Below are 23,047 nucleotides of genomic sequence, written 5' to 3'. Positions count from 1 at the left end.
GGTTTGAGCAATGGCAGAATCCCTGGGTTTAAGCTAACTTGAAACTTAGCTGCTGAAATTTTGCTCAGCTGCCAGCAGAGATGGTTTTTGGGAACATTAGTAGCAGGAGTCACATCAAACTTTTAAACCTTGGCTAGGCTGCTGTTCTTTCTGTCTTTTTTTTTTTTTTTTTTTTTTTTTTGTAACAAGTTTGGGCTCAGCAAGTCTTCTTAATTTTGGTTGCCTAGGAGCAAAAGAAACAGTAGGCTTCTGTAGTGAAGCAGAGAGCACCTGCTTCCTGTCTAGGCTGTGGCCCAGTCACTTACACTCTGTGAGAAGGTCGTGTACTGGAAAGGATCAGGGGACCAGAACCACTCCATAGCTTTGTCCATTATTTTGAGTCTCCTGCAAGTTCCCATGTTTTGTTTTGGTTTTTGCTTTGGTTTCAGTTAACTTTAGCCTGGGGCAACATATACAGGCTTTGCAGTTCAACAAAGAAATAATTGCTCAAACTGAAAAAAACCTTATATACCTGTTGAAAGGATGAAGGATTTTCTTTTCTTTTTTTATTGGATATTTTATTTACATTTCAGATGCCATCCCCTTTCCCCAATTCCCCTACCTAGGAAACCCCTATCCCATGCCCCCTTTTTCTTTTTGCTTTTATACAATTTTTTAAAAATGTTAATCAAAGGCTTTATAAGTTTGGTAATGTTCATCAGAAGTGTAACCCAATACCCAACCTAGATATATCAACTATCTTTGACTGGTAGAGACACCTGAACATCTGTCTCCATGTCCCCTGCTCTCTTTCTCTCTCTTTCTCTCTCCCTCATCACCTAGCTGAAAGGATGAAGGATTTTCTTAGCAAAATTTGTTATTTCTTTTTCCATTTTCAGATGAAAATATACCAAAATATTTTAAAAGTAGGTAAGATATTTACTAGCTTTTATTCCAACAAACAAACGAATAAACAAGTACCTTACTGCTCTGGGATCTGAGAGCCAGGGAACTATAGTTAACTTAACCAGTTCCCAGTAACTATTACCAGTTACAGATTATCAGTTAACTAGAAATCTAAAAACTACCATCTCTGCAATCTCCTCCCTATTCTGTAAAATCTATAATTGACCCCCACACATAAAATAAAACTAATAACCTAAAAAAGTTTTCAATCTCCACTTGAGTGTATTGATTCTATACCCTCCCTGGGCTCTGCTGGTAGAAGTCTAAGAGGAGAACCCAGTAGCAGACAGTCAGGGAAACCTTCTTCAGGTCCTGAGTTCAACCAATTGCTTTGCTCTGATGTTTCCTGTCAAAAATCACCTTGTCCTGATCATGTTCTTCATGACCATCTTACTGCATCTGTCTTTAGTGTCTGAGTAGCTTGAATGACCTCAGGTAGGCTTGGAGACTGCACTGCACTCTTAGTCACGTGATCTGGAAAAATTGTTCAGTAATACATTTTATGCTTTCCTTTGGTGTCTATTATAGGACAAGTCATATATGCATTATGCATGAGAGAAATTTTGTAAGTTGTAGACTTTTTATAAAATTCCAATTTTTTGCTATTCTTTTTTATTGGATATTTTATTTACATTTCAGATGTTATCCCTTTTATTGGTAAAATAATTGTGTTGGTATTTCTTATTAATTTCCTCCTACTTTGAAGTTCATATGATGCTATTTCACCTCTTCCTATAGGTTTTCTAAAAAAAATAATGTTCAAGTATTACATTTATTTGGACAGATCTATTATCTTTTTCTCTTCCTATATCCTTATCTTTGGCAGCTTCTTCAGCTTTTTATTTCTCTTTTTGGTGACTCACCCTGGAAAATATTATAAAGACACATGCTTTTGCATTCCTGGGGGCACACTCCATTTTATTTTTATAATAAACAGTGTTGTATACGGGTGTTTGTTTGTTTGTTTGTTTGTTGTTTTGGGTTTTTTTGTAGTTCTTCTAACCACGAGTCAGGTGATCTCATGAGCCTTGCCAAATAGAGCCTTCCTGTCTATTCTCCCCAGCTCCAGCCTCTTTGTTTTTAGAGAAAAAACACTTGGCAGAGAGTTTACTTTTTTTTTTTTTTTTTTTTTTTTTTTTTTTTTTTTGCCAGAATTCCACTTCATCTTTGAAGTCCTGGATGTGCAGTGCAAGCGCATCTGCAATGCTTCCTGGACCAGCTTCTCCTTAAATCATTTTACAATGTAGTCTTTATCCACAGTTCTCCTAGAACAAAATGGCCATCATTTGTGTCCTTGGCTCGGGAGTGAAGTAGAAATAGCAATTCCAGCTTCCTTGGGTCTTTTCTCTTGATTCAGTTCCCAGAATAAATCCTGCCTCTTGTTGAAAGCTCTTGGAGGAGAATCTCGGTCTTAGGATTTCTGGACTTGATTCTTTTTTTTCTCCTTTAAAACCATGAGTTTGCCTGTAAGTAAGCATAGAGAGAGTTGAAGACAGAAAGAGTTAAGAGATGATTTTGGGGTGTTCATCAAACAATTACCACATTTATAAATGTACATACATACTTTTTAAAATCTAAGAGAGGGGCTTACCGGTTAAGAGCACCTTCTGCTGCTGCAGAAGACTGCAGTTTGATTTCCACACATTTACAATGGCTCACAGACTGTCTATAACTCTAGTTCCAGGGGATCTAATGCCTCTTCTTACTTCTGTGGGAACTATGTATTCATGGTGCATTTCCATACATATAACCAAACACATAAAATCTTTTTAAAATTTTAAGGGAGATATTTCTGTGGTCAAGTGGATCACTTCTATAACAAATACAAATAAAGCCATGGCAGGGTAGTAACAATTAGATTTTGAGTGGAGATTCCTAGTGACTCTTCCTAGAGGAAGATACCTTCCTAGACGAAGGCACGATGAAGTGTTTAAGAAGCATTCATTGCTTCTAAGTTGGGTTTGCTGGGACCTAACTGATCCCTTGCCTTGAGTTGTAGGAGGAACAGACGCCTTTACACATTGCCTCCAGACTGGGTAAGACAGAAATTGTCCAGCTGCTTCTACAACATATGGCTCATCCAGATGCAGCCACTACAAATGGGTACACACCACTCCACATCTCTGCTCGGGAAGGACAGGTAGACGTGGCCTCTGTCCTGCTGGAAGCTGGAGCAGCACACTCCTTAGCAACCAAGGTAAGGGGGGTGACTAAGAGGAGCCAAGGCTGCATTCGGCTTCGGAAGAAATTCAGGAAAACAAAATCTCTGTCAGGCCTCTGACTTGTTTCTGTCTCTGAGTATTTTAGATTACAATCTAAAGAATGAGAGGAAGTTATAAAATTTTATGTAATGTCTTCAAGGAAAAGTCTTGCATTCCTAACTTCTATTTAATGTGCTAGTTCTGCCTGGTATAGGTACCATAATTATGATTTCATTCCTACAAAGCAAAGTTTACTTATTTCTTCTTTTTACTACAATATATAGTCTCTACAGAAAAAAAGGGGGGAATTCCCAAATACATTGAATTGTCATCACTAGTGATGAGAAAATCCTGCATTAGAGCAATAATGCTGTTTGCTGAGTGACAGCCCGTTTGCCTCCATCCTGCCCTTCCCAGTGCTAACCCCATCACCTCTCAAGTGGTGTCTCGTTTCCTTTGTCCAACTGTGTCATGTCCTTTTTGTTGTAAAGATTAAATATCATGACCCAAAGCAGCTCATATAAGAGAGAGAGATTATTGCGGCTTATGAATTCACAAAGTAGATGTTCATAATGTCAGGGATGGCATGACAACAGGTGGCTGGAAAAGGAACCTAGGAGATCGCATTTCATCAGCACACCAGGAGGCAGAGAAAGACTGGGAAGTAAGGCAGGGCTGAACCTACTTAAGGTTCCACAACTCCACTAAAGAGTGCCAACAACTGGAGATCAAGTGTTCCCATTCCTGAGTCGATGGAGGACCCTTATTCAAGCCGCTACTTAATATTTACCAGGTTCATTTTCTCTGTAGTTCCTTCCAGTGTCTAAACAGAGCAGGTTTGCAGATCAGTTCATGAATTGTACTAACACCAAACAAAGACTATAATATCCCAAGCCTGTCTTCGAGATTCCGTGGTGGTACAGGACAGCTTTCCCTTCTCGTGGATACATTTCACTAGAAAGTCACTACATGGAGGTGCATTACGATAAAGCATGACCACGCCCCAATAGCTGGACCAAATTAGATTGAGTTAGTGCAGAAGAACACAAAACCAAGGCAAACAAAATCCTAGAACACATGAGCTTGTCACAGGGTAAAGTACTTTCCGCACATACAGTAGCAGTTCAAATGAATTAAAATGCCATTTTAGCCGGCTTTCAGTAAATTTGGAGTAAATACCACGCCTGAGGTCAAGGAAGTTATCGAGTATGGACGACAGAAGTATTGCTGTGACCTCTGAGCCCTCGGAAGAAATGCAGTCTACTAGTCTATGAGAATCATAAAATAATCAGAGAAATGTTCTGATGTGAACCTGTAGCTGTACTCGGTGGTTAAGAGCGCGTGCTGCTCTTACAGGGGACTTGGCGCTCACAAAGCAAGTTTCAGCCATCTGTAACTCCAGTTCCAGGGACTGTGACACCCTCTGCTGGCCTCTGGAGCAACATGGGATACACAGTCATACAGTCAGGCGTTATGCTATGTACATTCGTTCTTACACATAAAATAAAAATAAATGTATTTTCAAGTGTTCTGACATAAGAAATTATTAAAATTTTCAAATTATTCCGTCTGAAAAGGTGAATGCATTTTTAAAACTTCTTTTAAAAGTCTCAGAACTTAGACATGAATCAACCAATGTACAATGATTATGGTAACCCATGAGACTTGGCAGTCATCTCCATTGATGAGAATCCAGAGGAACAGAGCTAATAGATGTAACGGTAAAGGAATAGAAAATAGTCTCCTGTGTTTCAAAGATTCTTAGGATTAAAAAAACATGCAATTCCATAGTGCAGTAGAGCAGTAAAATCGATGCAGTTGTTACACAGAGCAGTTTAGGACTGAGGTGAGCTGAATCCTGGGTGATTCGCCGTCACTGAAGCCTCTTACATGCTTATAAATACCAGAGGGAGATTATAAATACCAGAGGGAGATGAAACCCTGACAAGATTCACATGGAAAGCAGTGGCCTGTGATTCAAGAGACACCTTCTAGTCAGGCTCCCGCCATTCTGCAAAAGCTAAGCAGCAGTTCGGTTTGATAAAGGTTTCCAAACATACAAGAGGGTCGGCACGACTCCAGCTGGGCTGTAAGGATAGGGGTTTATTTTCTTCCTCCCTATAATGTTGTGCCACGGAAATCTGCTTTACACAGTCCAACCCTTGTGTGCATGGAGTGCTGGAAGCAGAGCCTCAACAGCAGGTGAACTTCTGTGGAAGGCTGCTAAAGGAAGCCATCCTCCAGTCATGCCTACATTTGTCCCACACAGGGAAAAAAGCCAGAGGATTCACTCTCATCCAAGAACTTATTAAGACCAAATGCTTATTTCTTTAAAAAAAAAAATCAAAATGTCATTTTAATTAAAAAATAGTTGATCTGGTGGCACTTTGAAAGGGCAGTATTGGTTCTTGGGAGATATTCAGTGCTTTTGACTGGGGATTTAAATAGTACCCAGTACAGAAGTATTTGCTGGGTTTATCTTTTGGGGCCCTGGGGAGTGTTAGAGTTCTCAGACTCCTACTATTGTTCCAGAAAAGCATGTGCCTGAGGCATCTGTCCAGGAGGGTGGGTGACATCATAGGACAGGAGCTGTGCCACCTGGAGGTTTCAGTACCGGGACTCACACTATTTTTAGCATGCTGCACACTGAAGTTCTGCTGTGAGTTGGACTCACAGGACATTGAGGGTATGCATATAAAATGTGTAGGGCAAGCATCTTTTTAAAAGCACATTGTTAAAGCTTCAGTGTGTGGTTAACTACTTAGTATTAATCAGCCAATGGCATTCCCGAACAACGGATTTGACTAGAGGAATTGATCTTTGGCCAGCATGCTCTTCTGGGAAGGAGGACAGATGTCGATACGTAAAGAACAAGCAAGCAAACAGAAACAAAACACCCAATGTTTTTTTTAATAGAATACTGTTTTATTTTATTCTGTAGATTATCTGGCCAGTTTTGTAGAAAATATGTCAGCTGAACCAAATAACTGTTTTCTTTTCAACCAAAGCTTCATAAGATATTCTAAGACTTAAACAAACAAATTTGGAATGGAAAGTATAACAAAGACCATAAGAAATCGAAGACAGCTATTCCTCCGGTGCCCCACTTCCCATTCATAAATCAAAGCGGTTTACTGACACCAGTGGAGATTATAAATCTCAAACCTATTAATGTCGAGATTCAGTCTCCAAGATTTCAGACACATTTGTGGTTATTGTTGTGGTTGACTCCATGAAGCCTACCAAAGCTCCTCCCAAGTCTGGGTAAACTTTATTCCCAGCCCTTAGACTTATCCAGGACTGGAAGATTTCACACCATCATTTTTTTACAAATGGAGATTCAACAGTGTTTGCTTAATGGATTAACAAAAATTTTGTAAGGAATTGAGGGGAGAAAATTCTAATTTTTACATTTCTCTATCGCACTGTAGAAGGGCTTCACTCCCCTGCACGTAGCAGCCAAGTATGGAAGCCTGGATGTGGCAAAACTTCTCTTACAACGCCGTGCAGCCGCAGACTCAGCAGGGAAGGTAAGCAGCTTCTGTAGTATGTTTTTGTCATCGGATTCTGTTGACTCATTTTTTTTTAACCACTCATCAGAAATCAAGATTAATGTACCAGGCAAAATTATACCAACTACACAAGTTGGAAATATATGCCCCTAACCTTTGTTATACACTGCAATTTAGAAACCTTTTTTACTTTTTATTGCTGGGCCTTATCCTGAGGGGCCCACAGCTTCTCTAAGAATCCTGTGGTGTACATAGAAATTTGGACTTTTGCTTGTTGTGAGCAGAAAGCTGCCCTTTGCTAATTTTCAGCGCAAACATTCTCAATTTTAGTTATGTTTCTAATATGAAAATTATCTTCCTTCCCATTGACCATATTAAATAATTAACATGTAATTAATAGATAGCACCGCCCATGCATCCTGGTAGCTTCAGAGCGGCTAACGCTAATGTATTAATGCTGAGATTCAAATACCACCTTTACAGAATGGCCTTACCCCGCTCCATGTTGCTGCTCATTATGACAACCAGAAGGTGGCGCTGTTGCTGCTGGAGAAGGGTGCTTCCCCTCATGCCACTGCCAAGGTGAGGACCAGAGCCTAGGATTTCTGGGTGCCATGTATCTATAATCCGAGTATACATGGGCCTTGCTTTTAAATAACTGGCATGAAACAGTGATAATAACTTTTGCTATTGGTAACTTAAAAAACAAAACTGTTTCTACCTATTGCTCTGTCTAAAACCTTTTATTTTATTTATTTATTTATTGCAGTTGTTAGAGCCAGCAGTTATCAATAGGGAGTGCATATTAGTTTGTGGAGATTAATCTTATTACTAGCTGTCAGTGTTTCAGATACTGAGACATATAACCTGACAAAGGCATTATAGGTTTCTCCTTCTTGCCTATAAAACATAACCTTTCATACCCTCATTTCTTCTAACATCAACTTTTTACTCTAATCTTCTAAAGAGTCTCTTGTTTCTTTGTCTTTTAAATGTTTATCTCCGTCAACTTCATTGTGAAGAGTTTTAAGTGGGTCTGTAGACTACTAATACCTTTGTGTTGTGTGTCTGTCAGCACAGTTCCTACCAAGCCTGGTTACCTAGCAACAGATTACTTACTATCCTCTCAGTTTATGCTGTTTGCACATACACTTTTAATGTTGAAAATATGCACAACTGTCACATCTTTCAGTCACTTGTTTGAAAAAAAATTTTCAAATTACATGTTAGACTTTTTTTTTTTTTTATCATGATTGGGAAATAGCCATATCACATTAGATTCCTAACACTGCAAATCTTACTCACATTGTGTCCCTTTACCCGTCACAGAGCCTGGCTTATTCTAGGACTTAAATAGCATTTGCTTGAGGAGTGGAAAGAACACTCCAGTTAGAACCATTTGGAGAAAAGTATCCTAATAATACCATAGAGGCTACTCAATTTGTTTCTGTGTGGTTAAAATAATATCTGACATAGAATTCAGTGGTGAGAAACTGTACAATCCAGGAGCATTACGGATAGATCATAGTCAGTGCAGAACAGGTTATCCTTCAGGGAGAGGAGACTAGAAAGGACCAAAGGGACAGAACACTTGAAGGCCTGGGATACTTAGCCTGGATGAGAGAAGCATCTAGAGAAGTTTCTAGACAGAAGCAACTGACCACCGGGTACTAAAGGACTATCATGTAGAAGACGTGTCTGCTGTACTTCCTTTAGTGTTTGGGAGAGAATCTGGTTATGAAGAGGCTTTCAGATTTGGTGCTTTTACATCTTTATCTGTTCTAGGGTATAGCAGGTGGTCCTTTGTCCTTGGTTGCAAAGCTTTGGGGATGATTAGATAGAAACATGTTATATCTAAGCACCTACATTAGCAGTCAACTAACATTTATCTTCTCTGGCTGATTATACTTCATTATTTCCATTTGAGGTAAATATTTGAGCACTAAGTGTTCTCTCTGTGTGTGATGTGGGTGTACATAAATGTTCTTTGTGTGTGTGATGTGTGTGCATGCATGTATTTATGTGTTGTGTGATGTGTGTGTATGTGTATCGCGTGTGTCTGTGTGTGTCCTATTTATCTTTTTTTGTTTCTGTTGTAGAATGGCTACACACCTTTACACATTGCTGCCAAGAAGAATCAGATGCAGATAGCTTCCACGCTACTGAACTATGGAGCTGAGACGAACACTGTGACGAAGCAAGGCGTCACTCCACTGCATCTGGCCTCACAAGAGGGGCACACAGACATGGTCACCTTGCTTCTGGAAAAGGGAGCCAATATCCACATGTCAACCAAGGTATTCTCTTGGAGACTCTGGCTTCAATCTGGTCCACTACATAAATTCCAATAGAAACCAAGCAAAGATTATTTCAAACAAAGTGTGTGTGTGTGTGTGTGTGTGTGTGTGTGTGTGTGTGTGTGTGTTTGAATCGTCATTTGTGCAAGTATGCAAAGGAAACGTAGCTGTGTTAAAAGCCCCAAGATAACAAGGCAAGCATGTGAGAACTAGAAAACCAGGGGATGCCTCTGATTGCTCCCATGTTTGCTACCCATAGCCCTGCAGTGTGGGTCTTTACTTTTCTTCTCAATCCAGTTCAGGTATCTTTCTGTGCAGTCCTGCTTTCTCAGTGTCCCCTTGTGGTGTGTGCATCACGGGAGGCTAGCCCATACTGCCCAGGAGTTAAGATCACTGCATTTCCAGCAGTCGCACAGTGCTCTAGTTTCTTCTGGTCGTGATTGCAAATTGCAGTAAGAAAATGGCTGGGGAGGAAGGACCAGAGACAAAGGAAAGAATGGCTTCAACAGGTGACTCTGAGTCATGGCTCAAGAACTTAATGAGATACAGGTTTTTAAGCCACCTTCCGCCTATCTTAGGCGGTGACTCTGGTAAGAACCCCTTTTTTAGAGAAAGCCCCACAGTAATGTTTCTTTCCAGTGAATAGCCTTTTTATATGGCCATATTAATTGTCAAGGATATAAGGATAAATTCATCCAAACAAGTACTACAGACTTACTTACATATATCAACTGGGAGTCAGCCGCCCAGAAACTGAAAATTACGATCTGTACTCGTTAACTGACTATTTGACTCTCTTGGCACTTTTTGTGGCATGTGATTGGGTAAGACAAAAAGTGACACAGGTAGATTGTCCCCAGTGTACCTAGCTCTAGTCCTTGTCTTTATCACTCAGAAGTGTCTCGATGCATCCTTCATTGTTGTCTCCAAAGTCCTTTTTACCTAGTCTTCTTAGATCCTTGAAGTATCATACTTTAGTCTGTTGCTATGACAAAATACTTGAGATTGGGTCCTTTTTTAGAGAATAAAAGTTTGGATGGGTTTATGGATCTGAAGGCTGAAAAGTCCAACAGAATGACATCATTTCGTCTTCGGAGTCTGGTGACTGTTTTCTTGTTACATAATGATACAGAGGAGAACATCACAGATGGAGGATGGGAGCTCCACCCTTGCCAACATTCAGAATTCTAAGTCCACCCAGAGACCCCAACTTAAAGCAGTACCAATATATGATGCATTTGAAGATCTAGTTTTGCCTTGAAAATTTGACAGACATGTTTAAATCACAGCATGAAACTGGTATAGTTTTCCCAGACTTGCATTTTAAGGAGAATAAACATAAGACCTAACAATGAAAGCTAATATCATCTAGAAAGCCTGAATCATATTTGAATCCCGCCATTGGGGTGATCATCTGCCCAGATGAGGAAATCCTGACACTAAGATTAAAAAAATCTTTATTTAACATCTGTTTACAAAGGAGAGGGGCACACAACTGTTTATTATCTGCCAAAAAAATATTCATTTGAAAAATAATCAGGAGAAACCTATTTAAACATTAAGACCACTTTGAGTGAATTAAAATCCATTTTCTATATAATATTTTATTAATTTTTTGAGAATATCAGACAATGTATTTTGGCGATATTTGTTCTTCACTCCCCTCCCCCACCTAATCCCCCTTCTTCCTACCCCTCTTAATCTTGCATCTGTTAAAAACAAACAAAAAAAAAAAAAAAAAAACAAAAAAAACATAGATTTCAGTTTGTGCTGGCCTCTTACTCACGGGTGTGGAGCCACCCACTGTGGCAGTTGATCGACCAGTGGTCAGACACAAAGAAGGAAACCTATCCACAGAACTTATAAACTGTCCATATCTCCTCAGTTGGGGGACCATGAGCCCCTCTCCACTTCTGTGGTAGCATATTGACTAGCTGTGTCTTTGTGTGGGGGTTGTGCTAGCAACCACAACTGCTTTGAGGAAGACATTGTCTTGCTCTGGTCCTGTCCAGCCTCTGGCTCTTACAATCTTTTTGTCGGTGTTGGAGATAGGGTGATATCAACGTCCTGTTTGTGGCTGAGCAATCCACAGACACTCATTTCCTGCACTTTCATCAGTTTTATGTTTCTCTGCCAACTACTGTCAACTGCTCGAAGAAACTTCTCTGGTGAGGCCAGAAGGCTGCACTAATAGTAGAGGCAGACAATTGATGTTGTGTCCGTTTAGTAAAATAATAGTAGTAGATTCACTCCTGGGGCCTGTGACCTAACCCCACCAAGCCACCGGGTTTAATTTGAGCCAGATTCTCAGTACCAAACACATATGTTTTATCCTGTGGAATGAGCCTTAAATCCATTCGCAAAGCAGGCCGTGTCCCTTGTAGCAACTGTGCTACCCTCACACGAGTGGGCATATCAAGGCAGGCCGGTCATCACTGATGATTGACAGGTGAGATTGCTGATGACCTCCCCGACCCCCAGCAGCCTGCAAATCACCTTTTGGTACCAAGAAAACTAATTAACGAGGAGGAGGCTTCCTGGACAGGAGAAACTTGATTTTTCACTGTCCTGTGCCTGAAGTAGGAAGTGTCTTCAGTGATAAGGTCTTATCATTGAGTTCAGATGATCAATCAATGTAAATAGCTTGTATTGTTTAGGGTGACTCCTGGTCACCTCTGTTCAACACCTCAAAGAGGAAACATTCTGGACAGTGTGTGAAACTGATCGCACGATGCTTCTGATGCTTATAATTTTTAACTTTCAAAATACAGAGAGTGAATAGTGAATTCACTTTGCTCTCCTTTTTCATATATTCTGTCACTTACAAACAGTTGTGTCCTGTTAATATATTACTTGCTTTCAAAGAATTTAAGCAGCCAGATAGCAAATATTTAAGGAGCTTTTTGACTCGCGCACTCAGCAACGAAGACAATTATTTCATTTTGGAGGTTCCTGACTTTGAGGTCAAGTTCGGGCTACATCGGGACACTCTGCCTCAAGAAACCACAAGAAAAAAAAAATCAACTTGAGGAGAAAAAATTTCTCTTTTATACTAATATTCAGATTCTTAAGTATCTTCTGCTTTGTCTTAATATTAAGATTCTTTTATGCTGTAGGATTAAAAAATTGTAAGTGACAGACTTTTCATGCAAACAAGATTTGTTTTTCAGGCTGATGTTTTATGAAACTTGAAGTCGAGCTAACCTGCTCAAGGGTTGACAAGCTCCTGCCCCTAAAATGAAAGCCCCCTGTGGAGTTGTAGAATGTTCCATCTGCATGGGACACCCATCTTTTCTTTGTTAAATTTGTTTTAAGTTTTTACTGGTTCTTTGTGAATTTCACATCATGTACCCCCAATCCCACTCATCTCCCCCCTCTTCATATCCACCTTCTACACTTCTGACCCATCTACCCCCTGTAGAAAAAGAAAATTTCATTGTGGAATCCATAGCGTACACAGCGTGTCCAGAGTACACCCTTTTGTCCATACTTTTTTGCATGCAAATGTTCATTGAAGTGACTTGTTCATCTGGTACAAGGCCTCTGGCTTCTGCTACTCTGTCTACACTGGAACCTCACTGGGACTCTTCTAGGATATCCTGGTGTTGCCCTGTGTCATGGAGATCCTGTAGTTTTGGATCTGTAGGACTGGCCTCTTTGTGCACTCCAGCAGTTCATGGATGGGGTAGATGCTGGGGTGGGCTAACTCAAAGTCCTGTATCTGGTCTGAGAAGTATCTGAGCTGGTTAGTCTGCTGACTCTCTCCCTCTTTCACCCTTGGGGCTGGCTCACCTGCAACCCTCATATCTAGGGCCGGCTCCACTGTGCTGCCCAGGTAAAGTACAGGGCCTGCTCTCCTGAGTGCTGCAGCAGGTGAGGGACAGGGACAACACTCCTGTTCTCATGACTCCAGGGCCAGGTCTACTGCCTGCTGCAGGAGGTTATGGCTGAGAGGGGACAAAGGTATCTCTCCCTCATCCACACTACCACATGGGAGACAAGAGGTAGGCCCAGCTCTCCCATGATGCTATTCTTGGGGCTGCTCATCTGCTACTCCAGCAATGTGTGTGTCTGGGGGTGGGGGGACACTCCCTCAGTAAAGCAGCTGGCCAGGGGCAGGGCCAACTCTCCTGTTATGTCCCCAGGACCAGCTCTGCCCAGGTGCAGGGTGGGACCAGCTTGTACAGTCCTCAGACAATGGTAACAAATCCCTGCTTCTCCGGAGCCATGGACTCTGATAGTAGCACAGGCTAGGAGCCCACCCTGGTCCCAGGTGGGATCACGGGCTACTCACCACAGGCTCTTCCTCACTACCCTCGAGTCTCCAGTTCTGCCTATTGTGCCCACATCCATCTGATTCTCTTTCTATCCCATTTCTCCACCACTTCCTTGTTTCTCTTAGTGGTGCCCTGGTTCTCTGTATGTCTGGGCTTGCACTCAGATGTGCTGTGCCCTGTTTGTGCATTATGGCAGTGGGCAAAGTGTCATCTTGGGCATGCCCACTCCCTTAGGTCTGCACAGCACCAGACTGGTGACCATTTCAGTCTAGCTCCCTTTCCAGGTCCCATAGCACTGGTCTGCTGGTTGTCTTGGGCTTGCTCCTCCCCCGGCTTGCCTAAGTGACCCCTTGTGAGGGTTGTCTGTCTCATTATCACTCCCGTCTGGGGGCTGTGGTCCCAGGTGGGGTTCTTCTAGCCTTTAAATTGCTCCCTGTTCTGGGAACCCTTCTGGCCCTTCCTGTCACCAGACAGGCAGTTGTCTCAGGCTAGCTCCCTGTCCCAGTTCCAAGGTGCCAGACTGGTAGTTCTTTCAGGCTCTCTTTTTTTCAGGGAATGTCAAGCTACTAATCATTCAGATGTTCAAACGTCAGAATACTGAGCATAGACATAGCCTCTCTCCTCTCTGCCACCTACCGCCCTACATATGACACAGCAGCTACACCTGCAAAGCCTATAGGCGGCAGGTGATCCCATGTTTTCAGTGATTAGAGTGTCTGTTAACTTCTCGGAATAGCACCATGCGGGCAGCTGTGGGGTCTGAAGGCCATGCTCAGGTCCCTCAGCCTCAATGCTAGTGGGGAGAATGCGCCTTCCAGCAATGGTCAATGGGGCAGGCCAATTAACCAGGATGCCAACTGACCTTGGGCAAGGTAACTACCTCAGTTTACAGGTCCGACATGGTTAGCAATGTTTGATGGCACAGCCTTGTATTCCCAGCTACTAAGAGACTAAAGCAGAAGACTCATAAACTCAAAACCTGCCTGAGCTGTTAAGTCCATGACTACTAGCCTGGGTCCCTTAGTGAGAGCTTGTTTTATAATAAAAGGTAGACAGGGAGCTGAGGTTGTAACCCGATAGTGAAGCATTTGTGGGGTATGCCTGAGGTCCTACAGCCAATCACCAGTACCCACTAAAATTACTAAAAAATGGGTAAATTACACAGGATACCGGCATGCTGGTTTGAGGAGCGGAACACATAGCTTGGGTGTACTCTAAGCTAGGCTATGGACAATAGAGGCAGGAACTTAGCTCATAGCTGTGTCCATGTCCCATGAGTTCTTCCTAGTATAAAAAGTACTCAAAATTTACCTGCTACAAATGTATCTGATGCCCTTAGCATCGGTTTTGTTTGTGTGGGAAGTGAGGCTGCCAGGATGTGGCGTCAGCTGGATAAGCTGTTTCTCCCTCTTTAGTCCTTGATGTTTCTCAATTAATTCTTGACTGTACTTTATCCATATATGCAAATCAACACATTGATTAATGAATACTCAAAGAATAAATCTGTTTATATAAAAAATTGCCACATTTTAGGTTGTTATATAAATGATAGGGTTACTTTACAAAAAAAAAAAAAAAAAAATAAAAAGAAAAAAACCCACCATCTTGAAGACAGCTCCTTCCCTCCAGAGTAAAATATTTTGAACTTGCTTCCAGTAACTCAATATATTTTTAACATTAGTATGACACTTTGTTGATGAAAATATTGATTATAACTGAGGTTATAAAGTTTCAGCAATATTATTGGTCCATTATTTAAGTAAAGAAGAAGATTCGTGAGGAGTTGTGGGTAGGCTTGCAATGAATGCTGTTTGCAATCTCCTTAGCTGAATTATTTTTAAGGACTCAAATCATAAATACCAAGTACAGAAAATGTGATTTGCTGCAGAGAATAGGTCTTGGCTGAAAACTCATATTTACTCCGCCCATTTGTCTAAAATCTGAGATAAGATGTCTGGAGACGGGCCATATGCTTCCTAGCTCCTTTCCAGACAGGATGCTGTAGGTGACCGCCTGTTTCCCGCTCTGATGGGTTCCTTTGCTTCCATTCCTGCTACAGAGTGGACTCACATCCTTACACCTTGCAGCCCAAGAAGACAAAGTGAATGTTGCCGACATTCTCACCAAACATGGGGCTGATCGGGATGCCTACACAAAGGTACAGCAGATCTCATGGCAGCGTTGCCACACGTTCTGGTTTGGCTGATTCTTGGTCAGCTTAGGCCCAAGGTCCCTCTTCTTAAAAGTTCATTCTAAAGTATAAGCCTTTTCATGATTCCCTGGGTCTGATATTAGTCAGGTGGAAGTAGCCCCAGGACCCGTCTTAAGTTCCAGTTCTGCAGGGTGCTGCCCACCTCGAATGTTGACTTTAATTGGTACATACACCTCACTGGTTTGGCCTGCCTGTCCTTGCTCTGCTTTGTGCCCTTGGTCTTGAGGTGGATTGGTCCTCTCTATGCTGTTGTTTACTTATCCATTCTTTTTTAATTGTTTTAGTGTCACTTATTTGTATATATATATATATATATATATATATATATATATATATACATTTTAATATTATATATTTATTTATACGTGTATATTTATACTTATATATAATATTTTATCTATATTTGTGTACAAGATATATTATATATTTGTATATATAATATAATGAATTGTAGTCATCTTCACTTCTCTCTTTCCCTCCCTCTCCCACCGGCACCCTTCTTCTCAACCTGCCTCCTCCCCCTTTCTTGCCTTCTTTGTGCTTGAACCACTGAGTTTAATCAGACTTCCTTGTATGAACATCTGTGGAAAGTTACTCCATGGAGCAAGGGCACTTTCTCTATAGCTACACTACTGAAGACAGTGACACTGTCCCCCAAACAAGAGTTAATTGCTGATAGTCCCTCTGGAAGAGATGGGACCTCATGGGTCTCCTCTCTCATTCAGGATGAAATATTGATGGCCCCAATTTCACACAAGTCTTAGGCAGATAACATAGCTGAGTAAGTTTATGAGTGCCATGGGTGTGTCATGTCCAGAAGATATTGTCGTACATCTTTCCATCTTAACCTCTTACATTCTTCCCACCATCCTTTGCCATCTCTGAGTACCTGTTCTACAGGACTCTTCTTCCTCCCACTGAAATAGCCTACTGTTCTCAGTTCTAGCTAAGTTAAGTCACTCAGGTGTCTGATCTCCCTTGCTGATGTAAAGTTCTGTGTGGTTAGGGACTGCACACCCTATATTTGCACTCAAAGGATACCATGGTACAATAACTAAAACCTTACCCTATAGTTACTAATTACTAGAAGTATAATACTTACACTTTGGGGGTTTGTCATTCACAGCTTGGTTACACACCTTTAATCGTGGCCTGTCACTACGGAAATGTGAAAATGGTCAACTTTCTTCTGAAACAGGGAGCAAATGTCAATGCGAAAACCAAGGTAAAATATATATTCAGTTTCCTTCTTGACAATCAACCTGTTCTACCGTGGGTGTTTACATATAGCTCCTCAGACTTTAGTTCCTAACACCATTTTTGTTGAGCCAGCTCGTACACACAGCCACAGCAGGTTAAAATGTACTAATGTACCATGCAATGAGACACTGCTGGTACTACTAAAGGTTTACAGAGTTTTAGTGAGCATTTGCTCACTGAGATGACTTTAATAATTAGATGTATTGTATTGTTTGGGCTTCTGTGGATTTAGATCTGCATCAAACAGACATTTGATGAAGAGAAAAAAATCTCATTTTAACATTTCAGATATTTTTTCTTTTAGGTGAACTATATAATATTTACTGTGACCTTTGGGGTCATATATATCAGTGGAGTAGATTGGTGAATGCCTCAATAGTCAATCTGTTAATAAAGTTTCCAGGATACCTTTGCAGAAGGAATTATATTTTCTTCCTGATGTTTTATGTGTTACCATAGTTACCAAAGAATTGTTTAATTGCTTTTCAAATGCAAACATATGTACTGCCTTTCATCCTCAACTGCTTGTAAAACTTGGCATGAAAATTGAGAAATGTAAACTTTTAAAAATGAAATCACTATTTGCTTAGAATTATAATGAAACCCTGTCATATTAGATTGAAACAGACTGGACTTACAGGGAATTAACTTGTGAAAGGGGTTTAAACTGCAGTGCAAAATGGCAAGCTCCTTTATCAGACACACTGCAAAGATACTAAGATGGGAAGTGAGGAAACGACACAGTTTGCTAGCACTTTCCTGTAATTCTTACTGGCTGCTCATATCTTCATGGAAAATTTATCTGGTCCTTCTTGAAGGATGGAACTTAAGCCACTTCTGTATTATAAGTGAGAGAACAGAAGTGTAAGGTATTGGAAGCTTTGCTCATCCTTAGTAGAACTAGGTCTGAGGCCGGTGTGCTGATGCGTTGGAGAGGCACATAAATGTCTAGCCAATGTTCGTGTAAAATTATAGACCTGCTCAAACTTCTAGTATATACTCTCACTCACCACAGCTTCAGGTAAAGGTTAGATTAAATCACACCCAGGGATCGTTTACCAGATCACCGTGGCCACTGAGGACTCCATATATGGTCTACTGTGGGGCCAGACTGTTATTTTGCCATAACTAATTCTATTTAGCACTATTTATGTAGTTGTAGGTAATCTATCTTTACAGTATACTAATATATATTAGTTTAGCATATAGAATGTTCTTTAGTATGTAGTACATGATTGGTAAATGCTTGGTAACTGAACTAACTTGGGTTATAATGAAGTATGTTAAATTCATTTTATAGAATATTATACATAAAATAGACAGGAAGAATTCTTAGGAAATATCACTATTTTGTCTTTCTCAAATGTCCATGGATTGTCTGATCTCAGAGCAGGGTCTCTGTAATGACTATTGGGTACTACGAGGCTCTGTAAATGAACTGTATTCTCAGGGATTTGGGGTTACTTTATTGTAGGGATCAATAGCCGGAATCAAACTTCTAATGAGACAGAGTTTCCAACACCTGGATAGAAAGACACTCACACATGATTATATTCCCACACACAGAAAAGCCACTGTGACTATATACATGGGATCTTACGACACTCACCAATATAATCAGATACTTCATATTGTTAAAATGACCAAATATGCATGTTGGCCATGAGTTGGCTCTGACACTGGATGAAATGTGCACATATATGTGCATATTATTTTAAACATAATGTATACAAATGGACCACTTACAAGTTACACCTTAACACAATGGGCTCTGATACAAATATTTTTTTTTTCTGGGAATTGCCAAGTAGCCTCTGGTTTCCATTATCCTCCACATAGGATCTGAACCTTCAGTGATTGTGGAGAAATCGGTTAACTTGATTATTTTCAGTTTCACCATCTCTGAGATGGGGAGAGAAATATTTATTTCTGAATCATTTGCTCACCATTCATTTAGTCAACTGCTATTTACAAAATACCTTTTACATGTCAAGCCCTACAAGTCATTTCAGTGTGATGATGAAGATAAGGTCCAGTATCTGCCACAGATGGAATGCCCAGGAAGTGGCTCCTATCCAACCATCAAGAATTCTAGTGAAATTTCTGAGTTAATATGAATACATAACTAACTTGTGCCATCACTCAACTATTACATGTGTCTGCAAGACTGGTTCATACGAATCCTAACAGCAATTCCTTCTAAGTCAGGGTCTTTCATCTCCATAAAAGTTTCAATCACACTGTCAAAATTCATTTTTGTTTTTGTTTTTGTTTTTGATTCGGAGACAGGGTTTTTCTGTAAACCAGGCTGACCTGGATCTGACAGGAGATCTGCCTGTCTCTGCCTCCTGAGTGCTGGGATTAATCATACCCAGCTCAATGGTGCCATCACACCCAGCTCAATATTCTAGTTTTTAAAGACACATTTTACTGGGGCAGAGCAATGGGATTCCAATGAAGTTTTCTATTCTAAAGTTTACACATGCAGGCTTTTATAACTGAAGCCCTCTCCCGAGTTGAGCATGATATTTGATTCTCTTTCACTGTTGTAGATCTTCTACAGGGTATTTGGACTGTTATAACTAACAGCAGCCTGTGTGACCCTCAGCAGCTTTCAGCTAGACAGCACCTCAGTCTTCACCTTTTTAAAGGGATTATATCATGGTTGTATTGTTCTTCCTCATTTTAAATCTTCTCTCGGCATAAGCATTTTAAATGCCAATCAGTTAAAATATAATAAGAGTTATAATTTGGAGTCTGTTTATCTTGTGTTTCATAGTCCATAGTCCAACATAAGGTGTGAGGGAGTGTTTGCTGCTGAGAAATGGGTTGCTGGGGAAATTGTGCTCTAAATAAACAACGAGGTCCTTGATGGGTTTGCGGTGAATAAGACAATCGAACTGAAACTGAAGGCTAGCTAACCTAATTTCCTTCTCCCTCTACAAATCGGCACCATCTTGATCAACAGAATGGCTACACACCTTTGCACCAAGCTGCCCAGCAGGGCCACACACACATCATTAATGTCCTGCTCCAGCATGGGGCCAAGCCTAATGCCACCACTGCGGTAAGATCTCAAGACCCCCCCTTCTGCCTTCTTCCCCTCCTCTTCCTCCCCTCCTCCTCTTCCTCCCCTCCTCCTCTTCCTCCTCCTCCTCTTCTTCTTCTTTCTCCTCTTTCTCCTCCACCTCTTCCTCCTCTCTTGCCCTGGTGTTTTATAGGCAGCGATTAAATATGACACCTCCCCCTTGAACAAACTCCTGGACTGTGGAAAGCCCCAGATTTGGGGAGAAAAAAAATCCTTTTTAGAAGTCTGTGATTTCTGGGGGAGTACTTGCTGGGAAGGAAGTCAGTTGGCTCCGTTGGGAGTGGGGCCCTCCACTTGGGCTGCTGGAAGGCTTTTGCTTACAGCTGGCTCTCAGATGTGAGCACATTTCCAACCCCTCCCTCCTTGTCTTCTTAAGGGAGCCCAGTTTCTGAGCTGCTGGCTTGGAACTGCCTCTTCGGACCGTGGAGCCATTGATATGTAAACTAAGCGGTGTAATTAAACAAACTGGGTCCCCAGTGGCCTGGCTGAATGCAGCCAGAATTGCTAGCTTGTATAGTTTTTGCAGCACTGGAGCTCCTGCAGTGCAGAGGCTAAATCTGTCCCTGGGTCCCTATGGTAACATCTTACCTGCAGCAGATGGCCTGACTCTTGGTGAGCAATGAGTGTACCAGGTTCTCCCTAGTAGTTCTGGAAGATGCCGCCCTCAGTTTGAAAGGTGGCTTTGGAAGGCCACTGTAGCATTCGGAGCTGCTCAACAACCTTAGGGTTAAAGCATCAAGTGCTTCTTATTAAAAAGAGCAGGCAGATGCAAGCTTGTTGTGTTACCATGGTGACCTGGGCTATAGTCTAAAGAAGTTACAAAGACAGATTTAGATGTAGTGGTAAAAACTAGTGATTTTCCTGAGCTGTGCCTCGTTTTGGAAGGAAGTGCTGGCTCACGCCGCGCCACGGGTGAGCTCATTGGCTCACAAGACAGTCCTCCCTAGCCTCTCTCACTCTTTCCCTCTTTCTCTCTCTTCAGAATGGTAACACGGCCCTGGCGATTGCTAAGCGGCTGGGCTACATCTCCGTGGTTGATACCCTGAAGGTTGTGACTGAAGAGGTCACCACCACTACCACGGTGAGTACCTAGACAACTGATCTGCTTCTGTCCTCTTGGTTTTCCCGCCACATGCATTTCACTCTGTGTTTGCAGCTTCCGTGTTAAACTTCTTTTGTTGAATGCATTGTGAGATAGACTCAGGAATATGGCACCAACGGATATGAGGGTTCTGTCTTATATTCAATATAATTTCAAATAAAATACATAAAGGTGGCTTTGCAACTGTAGAAAAGTACTCTTTCCCCGGGGCTCCCCCACTTCTGTCTCATTCCTCTAGTTGTGTGTGACACCTACTGCTGGCAGAGAGGTACCACACTCTGTAGCCAACTTCAACTTGGCACACAGGTCAGGTGGCATCTGAAAAGATGCCCTGACTAGTCAAATGCACTTCTGCACACAACCAGGCATCTTTACGTTTCTTCTTTTCTCTCTTATGCCTGATGATTTTTTTTTTTTAGAATACAAAAAGAAAATTGCAGATGTCTAATGTATGCCTAAAATCCTTTATTTCCTTGGCTTTAAAATGCCTATTGATCCTGAGGAGGCAGAAGTCATGATCATTGGCCTTTGCCAGAAAAAGTCCCAAGAGCAAACCTGACCAGGAGGTGTCCTGATCTCTGCATAGGCTCCAGGGAGAATTTATTTTTTATCTTTAACTTAAGCACAGATTCTATAAACAATGGCTTTTAAATTTATCTTTATTGAGAAACAACAAAACATGAGCTATTCTATGGAACCAATAAAGCCACAAATCGACAACAAAGTATTCAGAATAAGGTTCTAGTAAATGGTCCCCGCTAGGACTGCCGCATGCAGTGTTGGGAACACTCGCTTCTTTTCATCGATGGGAGGGAAAAGAAAGGAATTTTGTTTCATGGGCTAACGGAAAGTCCCCGTTGACAGCCATTGAAGTGGATGGAATACAGTTGACGTGGCGTGCAGTTTTAAATAGAGAGGAGTATGAATAATTAATGAGCTGCACAATATCCGCTGAGCTTGTAGAGGGGAGGCAGCCGACTGCTCACTTTTCAAGCAGACCCGTCACCTTTAGCCAGCACACACAGTCGTTGTAAAGATCTAAAGTATAAGTTTGGTAAATTATATTCAAGAAAAGTCTCATCACTGTTCATCACCCTATTATTTCGGGGTCATTATATATGGCCAGGGCTTTTTTGAAAATTAAACTTATATTCTATTTAAACATGTTTAAATTAATTTAGAAAAAAAAAAGCCCAGGTTTCTGCAATGTCATGCAATGCTATGGTATGTGTTTCCATTATGTGTTGCTTAAATGGAGATAAATGTGTCCATCTCCTCAAACCTTCATTTTCTTGTGGTAAGAATATTTAAGGTCTTTCTGTATGCCTGAGTCTTAATTGTTTTAAAATTTTTGTTTTTGTTTTTTTGTAAGAGGTGTCTTAAGATGAAAACTTAGCTGACTATGTCACCTTAGAATAGCATGCACATCAGAAGAAACGAAGGCTTTAGTGACAAGATTAGCTGAGCATATGTACCGTCAGAAGTCTTGATTTTTTTATATTTATTTATTTATTTATTTATTTATTTATTTGCCTACTTTGTTACTTTTTCCACACTGAGAATCATGGATCTGTGTTATCACTGAATTGCCACTAGATGGCGGCCTTGTGGCTCTTTCCTTCTCTTGGCCCTACTCCCCTCTCATTCATTCTGCTAAGTAACATTTCTTTACTGGAGGAAAGATGTAAGGCCTCTGTACTACATGCTGAAAAGTATCAGTGGTGCTAACCAGCTCTTCCTGTCCACAAGCGAAGGGGTAGGGGTGAAGAAGCGTGACACAGAGAAAAAATATATTCTTTTTTTTTTTTTTTACATCAACAACATTGTGAAACTTCACATCTTATTTCCAAGATTTGAGGTGAATAAATATTAATCAGATCAAATGATCTTAAACATAAAGACAAGCATTTTAAAACAGAAACAACTAGCATTTAATTTAAACATTCTAGTTACAAGGCTGGGAAATGGCTGTGGCTGGCGCACTTTCCTTGCAAGTAAGAACTAAATTTGGACCCCAAGATCTCATATAATACTAACACACATCTTTAAATATGGTGCTCCTCTGATAGGATTGGAGGTAAAGGCAAGAAAATTTTCAGAAGCTGGAGGGCCAGCTAACAGGGGGTTCACAGCAGCAAACAATGCAGTCCTAT

The 23,047-nt window shown here is 41.1% G+C and overlaps 1 protein-coding gene and 1 non-coding gene across 11 annotated transcripts in view; one reads left to right on the top strand and one right to left on the bottom strand.

Moving 5' to 3' along the window:
- Positions 1-23,047, top strand: part of Ank2 (ankyrin 2) — a 214,650-nt gene that overhangs the window by 119,692 nt on the left and 71,911 nt on the right. For all 10 annotated transcript variants that reach the window (XM_076933230.1, XM_076933231.1, XM_076933228.1 and 7 more), the window contains 8 exons: positions 2,945-3,142; positions 6,578-6,676; positions 7,142-7,240; positions 8,758-8,955; positions 15,292-15,390; positions 16,571-16,669; positions 19,673-19,771; positions 20,775-20,873. In XM_076933230.1, coding sequence (XP_076789345.1) covers positions 2,945-3,142; positions 6,578-6,676; positions 7,142-7,240; positions 8,758-8,955; positions 15,292-15,390; positions 16,571-16,669; positions 19,673-19,771; positions 20,775-20,873 — 990 coding nt within the window. The remainder of the gene's footprint in view (positions 1-2,944; positions 3,143-6,577; positions 6,677-7,141; positions 7,241-8,757; positions 8,956-15,291; positions 15,391-16,570; positions 16,670-19,672; positions 19,772-20,774; positions 20,874-23,047) is intronic.
- On the bottom strand, positions 13,787-13,919 carry LOC117708004 (small nucleolar RNA SNORA17). The gene has a single exon (XR_004606740.1). It is a non-coding gene; the product is annotated as a small nucleolar RNA SNORA17 (small nucleolar RNA).

This window comes from Arvicanthis niloticus, chromosome 4, assembly GCF_011762505.2.
Source record: "Arvicanthis niloticus isolate mArvNil1 chromosome 4, mArvNil1.pat.X, whole genome shotgun sequence".
NCBI classification, from domain to species: domain Eukaryota; kingdom Metazoa; phylum Chordata; class Mammalia; order Rodentia; family Muridae; genus Arvicanthis; species Arvicanthis niloticus.
Note: the sequence above shows the minus strand (reverse complement) of the source record. Positions and strands in the feature narration are given on the sequence as shown.